The sequence below is a fragment of the Struthio camelus genome, chromosome 20, assembly GCF_040807025.1.
Source record: "Struthio camelus isolate bStrCam1 chromosome 20, bStrCam1.hap1, whole genome shotgun sequence".
NCBI classification, from domain to species: domain Eukaryota; kingdom Metazoa; phylum Chordata; class Aves; order Struthioniformes; family Struthionidae; genus Struthio; species Struthio camelus.
Window position 1 is genome coordinate 7,509,049 of NC_090961.1, and position 5,387 is coordinate 7,514,435.

General features: G+C 44.2%; 1 protein-coding gene across 15 annotated transcripts in view; it reads left to right on the forward strand.

Annotated features, from left to right (window-relative positions):
* Positions 1-2,413, forward strand: part of DNM1 (dynamin 1) — a 74,146-nt gene extending 71,733 nt beyond the window's left edge. For 7 of the 15 annotated variants that reach the window (XM_068914708.1, XM_068914716.1, XM_068914721.1 and 4 more), the window contains one exon: positions 302-2,413. In XM_068914708.1, the coding sequence (XP_068770809.1) occupies positions 302-374 (73 nt within the window). In that variant the 3' untranslated portion in view covers positions 375-2,413. The remainder of the gene's footprint in view (positions 1-301) is intronic. The other 8 variants (XM_068914723.1, XM_068914720.1, XM_068914709.1 and 5 more) reach the window with 2 other exon arrangements.
* The last annotated feature ends 2,974 nt before the right edge of the window (positions 2,414-5,387 follow it).

A 5,387-nucleotide genomic window follows, 5' to 3' on the forward strand; every position in this document is an offset into this window, starting at 1 on the left:
GCCAGTTCAGTCACTGGCAATAGATCTCTGATTTCCAAATTTGTAGAAGGAAAGCAGAACCAGCTGTGCAGCAGATTCCTTTACTGGTGATCTGTGCTGTTCAGAAAGTCCCGTGCGAGGCCCAATGTAAAGCTGCAAGTCTCCTCTGTGGAGTGGCACTGTTGTGGTACTTTGGTGCCCCAGCTGGGTTTTTTCTCTTTGCTGGCTCGGGTGAGGTGGAGAAGCATGCGTGATTGTGACTGCGACTGCTGTGCTAACCACAGTGTGTGTTCTCTTGTTTTTGTTTTCTGCTTTTTCACAGCAGAAGGGGCCCTGCCTCACCTACTCGACCTACCATAATCCGACCGGCTGAACCGTCCCTCTTAGATTTATAACTCGAGGCTGCAGACAGCTGGCGACGAATGCCGTGCTGGCGGCTTCCCCATTCCACCCTCCCTTGCACAGCCACAGTCACTCCTCTCATCCATCCCACATCTCTGCCTCCCACCGCCCCTTCCTGGTGTGTCGTGAAACACTAGCCTAGTGATCGAGCTCTTCGTCTTCACTCGTGCGTCCTGTATTGCTTTGTGAGTGTAGAGTAGCCTTCATTCAGTGGCATGGATCCCTGAAGTGCACAGGCTCCTTGGAGAGATCAGCTGCAGGGACGCCCTTAAGTCCAAGGGGCGACTGTCCATCCAGTTGTTTCATCTGCCTGGTCTAGCCCGGATAAGTGTCCTGCCTGCATCAGTTAGCTGTAGCACCTAGGACTGATCTGTAGCTCTGTAGCTATTTTCTTTTCTTGTAGTTAAGAAGACAAAAGCGTGACATAGAAGAAAAAAATAACGCTGTCGAAACACGTGACACTGTTAGGAACAGATTACATGTCCTGTGTATTAGATGACTTCTAAGGTGCAAAAACTCATGTTGGGAACAGTGCAATCAACTTTCTCTCAAAGCGAGGCAGGGAGATGGAGAAGGGGGGAACCCGATGGATCGGCATGGTCCTGCTAGAGTGAAGCCTGAGCTAGCGCACACACCTCAGTGCAGGGAGCACGTGGACCTGCTCGCGCCCAGCGCTCCAGAATAGCTGAGGAAATACTGCTGGCGAACCGCTGGCTGCTGCCAGCGTTTGTCTTGCATCATCTCTTGTGGCTGACTTCCCTGAACCCAGCAGGGAGAGGGGAATAGGTACGCTGCTCCCCCCTTGCAAACGGACAACCAAATGTTTTCAGGGAGTTTGCTGTGTGATGTCTCATTGAAAATATTTCTGCTTTGAATAAGCACATCTTTCAGTGTTTTTTGGGTACTGTGGTGACTTCGTAGCCTTTTCTTCTTGCATGTGGATGGTACGTGTTTGGGGAAACTTGTAACCGTTGTTGATCACAACTCATCTTCTGAAGGTTTGGGTTTTACTTTTCATGTTACATGTATTAACAAAAATAATAATAATTAAGAATTAAAAAACTGCCAGCCCTGTACGTTTCAGATGTTACATCTCTGGTAGAGCTAAATGAGCCACCTGTGTTACAGGCTTTCAAACGGGCCTGATTCAGTTTTAAGTTATCTTATTGCAGTGCTGTTGCCTTTGACTTCTGTTCTGGATCCTCGATTGTTCTGATGCCAGTTTCTTTCTGTATTTTAACTACTGTTTTACTACTTCTTCCCCCTCTTCCTTCCCCTTCTCCTTTTCTTTTTTTCTTTTTCCTTTTTTTGTCTTCGAATTCCAGCCGGCCGGGTAAGGCCAGTCCCTCCCGCCCGGAGAGTCCAAAACCACCATTTGACATGTAGGCCTGCTCCCTCTGAGACTCTTTGCCTGCCTCTTAGCTGTTCTGTCCTGGAACGGTCTGACTCGAATCTCATACATGGCTTGTTTTGTTTGTATTTTGTGACACACTCTCACACACACACACATACATACATACGCATATCAGATGTGACTGTAGTGAAACTGTTTGTTTTTTTTTTCTCCCAGCTGCTTAAAGGAGTTAAAACAAGTATATTGTAGTAATGAGAAACATATCTTTACTGTTATAAATATCTATAAATATATATATAAGATCAAAAATCTATATATGTCCAGGTGTTTAAAGCCATTTGTGCTTCCGTGTGGATTTTAGGAAATACGTAAGTAGGGAAAGAATATCTATATACATACACACACAGAATATCTGTATACATACACACACACACACACACATGAAAATTAACCAAATCCTGACGTTGAATTTTTGAGCTGATTGTTAAATTCTCTGCTGTGTGCAGTTGGGTTATTGTATTACCCCAGACTTGTGGGTGAACTGTCTCAGTGCTGGTAGTAGCTGTGATGCAGTTTGTGATCTACCTGTCACTCTTGTTTACTGAACGAAATAAACGCTCATTTCTGTATAATGAAGGACTCCATGACTAGAATAAAACCATCTCTCTCGCTCTTTTTCTGGGTGGTTTTCAGACTCTCTTTAATTATAATAGTCTAATCTTTTCATCCCATAGAGCTTAAAGAGATGCACGTGCATGCAGGTGTTATCACTAATAAGGGACTTAAAACAGATCTGCATCGACACTGGTGTCCAGGAGCTGCGATAGAGTGAAAAAGTTCATCAGATGTTGAAGTTAACTTTCTCCATTGTAAAGGAAAGTGCATTGAGGTGCTCCAGAGACTGGACATACATAAGGTGGGAGTGTGGCAAACCAGTTTGCTTGGCTCTTAAAAGGGTATTTTGCAGGCGGAACGCAGCAAGCAGGTGTGGGGCCGAAGAATTTCTCTGGCCAGCTCTGTCTGTCGGGGCCGTGTCTGAAGTATAGACTAAAGAGATAGTATAAAACATGCATGGCCAGCTTTTACTTAATATCTGCTTTCAATCTGAAGCGGCATTTATATCCTGGCTGTAAACTGGGTAAACCTATTACTGCTGTCGCCATGCCAAAATAGCGCTATAAGTCTTAGGCTGGTGTGATTTCTTACACTGAGAGCGGCCATGTTTCGCCATAATCCCTGAATTTAGCGCTGTTGTCCCAACAAGGGCAGTGAATTCCTTCCGTGGTGGTTTAACAGAGTTTGAGCACTTCTTGCTGTGGAAAAAAATCCAGGAGCCTTGGGGTTGCAGATGTGTCTTCTATCTGCTCAGTGCTGCTGACTGAGAGAGCGCTGAGTGCTGCCGGCTAGCTGGTTGTGTTACCTGTGGAAGCTCCATATTAAGATCTTAATAAGCTAAAAATCTTGAGCTTTTTATGCATAGTTGATGCTGGTGTGGGTTGGGGGAATAGACTAGATCTCCAGTGATTCCTTCCTATGTGCGTTCCAGCTATTTCTGTCCTTGCATGTTTTTACGGGATGTAACTTCAGCTTCTGCACAACTGAGGCAATAACCCTTGCTTGCCCTGCACTGCCCTATTTTTTCCTCACTAGAACCGTTCCATCGATCCCTGGGATTGCATATAGGGTTGCTTCTAAAGAACACGGTACCTTTAAAGCTGAAACTACATATATTTCTTCAACTAGATATTAGAGCCTTATTTTGAAAAACTGGAAGCCTCTGATCTGCTGCTTGCCAAGGGTAGGTATGGTCTGAAGAGCATACCAGCTACCCTGACGGGGCAGGATAAACTCCTACACGCTAATCTACAACATATTGTTTAACAAAATGTCCTGTCTCCATCTTTATCTGTTTGGAATGGTCTTAACAGCTGTTTCCTGTTTGCTTGGCACTTAAGGCTGCTCTGAAGCATTTTTCTATTTTTTTTCCTCAAATCGGAGGTGCTGGGGGCAGTTCAGTTACTCCAACTCAAAGCTGTCGGTCAGATGAACTGTAGCTCTTGCTTGTGTCTGCTCTTAGTCCGTTCCCAGGAAAGGTGGAGTCAGGGAAAGCTTCCAAACAGAACGGGGTAAAAAGTGAATCACCATCTAGGGTCATATGTGAAATATTAGACAAGATAAAAATATCTCTGTTAACAGTTACTTTAAGCATGGTAGCTTAAGCATTTGGTGATCTGCAGTGGTAGCAGGGTAAAGAATATTGTAAAATCCATAAATCATTATACAGATGTGTGTGGTACTGGCTCATAGGAAAGCAGTCAAACTGTTAAGCAGTAAGATGCAGCAACATCCCTGCTCTGACTCTGCGTACAGGAGAACAGTCAGGAAAGCAAAGGGAAAAGGGCATCGATGCCAGAGCAGGAGTTTCCAGAGTTGGGCTAGTTTTTTTATTTATGTACTTACTTATTTCATTTTTCTAACCAAGTCTCTAGGTGAGCCGGACAGGAAAAATACATACAAGTCAGTGCCCATCTGAATGAGTTTATTCAGAAAGAAAGCAAATTTGTAACAGGATTAGGTCACCTCTGCAGCAGACTGCAAAACTTCAATAGGCTTTTCTCCCTCACAGTCCTGGACTAGAACACCCAATAAATATTTATTCCATTTGTAACAATAATGCTCTGTATTAAATCACAGCCCTGCCCATTACAGTTATTTTTTTATGATACAGACTATGAGCAGCAAACACTGCAAAAGGCTAGTCTTTTCAAGGAATATACAGAATATTACACAGATCTACTATGTACACAAACCCATGCAGCTAGGAGCTTAGGAGCCCACAGCGCTAGTGTTGTGCCTTGAGTCATATGTTGTGCCAGTAACAGAGAGACAGCACCCGAACTATTCAAATGAAAGGTGCTTGCTCAAAAAAAAAAAGCAGCTTCATCTTCCCTGGTGGGTTCAGAGGAGAGCACAGATTTGTTTCATTTATCCTCTTTTTCAGTTGTATATGGAAATCACCATGCACCTTAACTGGTTTTATCTGCTTTTGGTGGTAGAAGAAAAACGCCTTCTACCCTGCTGACAAAAAAGGAAGAGACAGAGACACAGAGAAAGGCATGAATGGTGTGTATATAACTTTTGCTGTTGTTGCCCAAACCCAAAAAGCAATACTGTGTTCCTGTGCTTGCATCTCTCACATCCTGATAGACTACTACTGAAGCAACGCATGCTTCTAAGGCACTAGCCTAGGCTTAGTGTGTTTGGCTCACACAGCTATATGAAAGTCAGGTCCCTTTAAGCACCCCAGCAGTTCTCCTTCAAGGTCCATTGCTAAAACTGCTAACCCAACTAAGAACAGCAGGTAGGTCTAGCCTGAAACCAGGACTGAGTAGTAAGCTATCCACGTGCAGTTCACTTTGACACATGCCTTAGGTCAGAAGGTGCCTTGCACACCCGAGGGATGTGCGTTGCTGCCACTTGCCAGCACCTTTTGCTCTCTTGTTAGAGATAATGCATACCAGGCATTTAAGCATAGGGCAAAGGCTGTTAAATTCTACCCACTTGTATCTAATGTGCTCAGCTAGCATGTTCCTTACCAAAATGGGAGAAAAGGAAATTTAAGTAAGCCAGATGGAGAGCCAGAACCCCACAG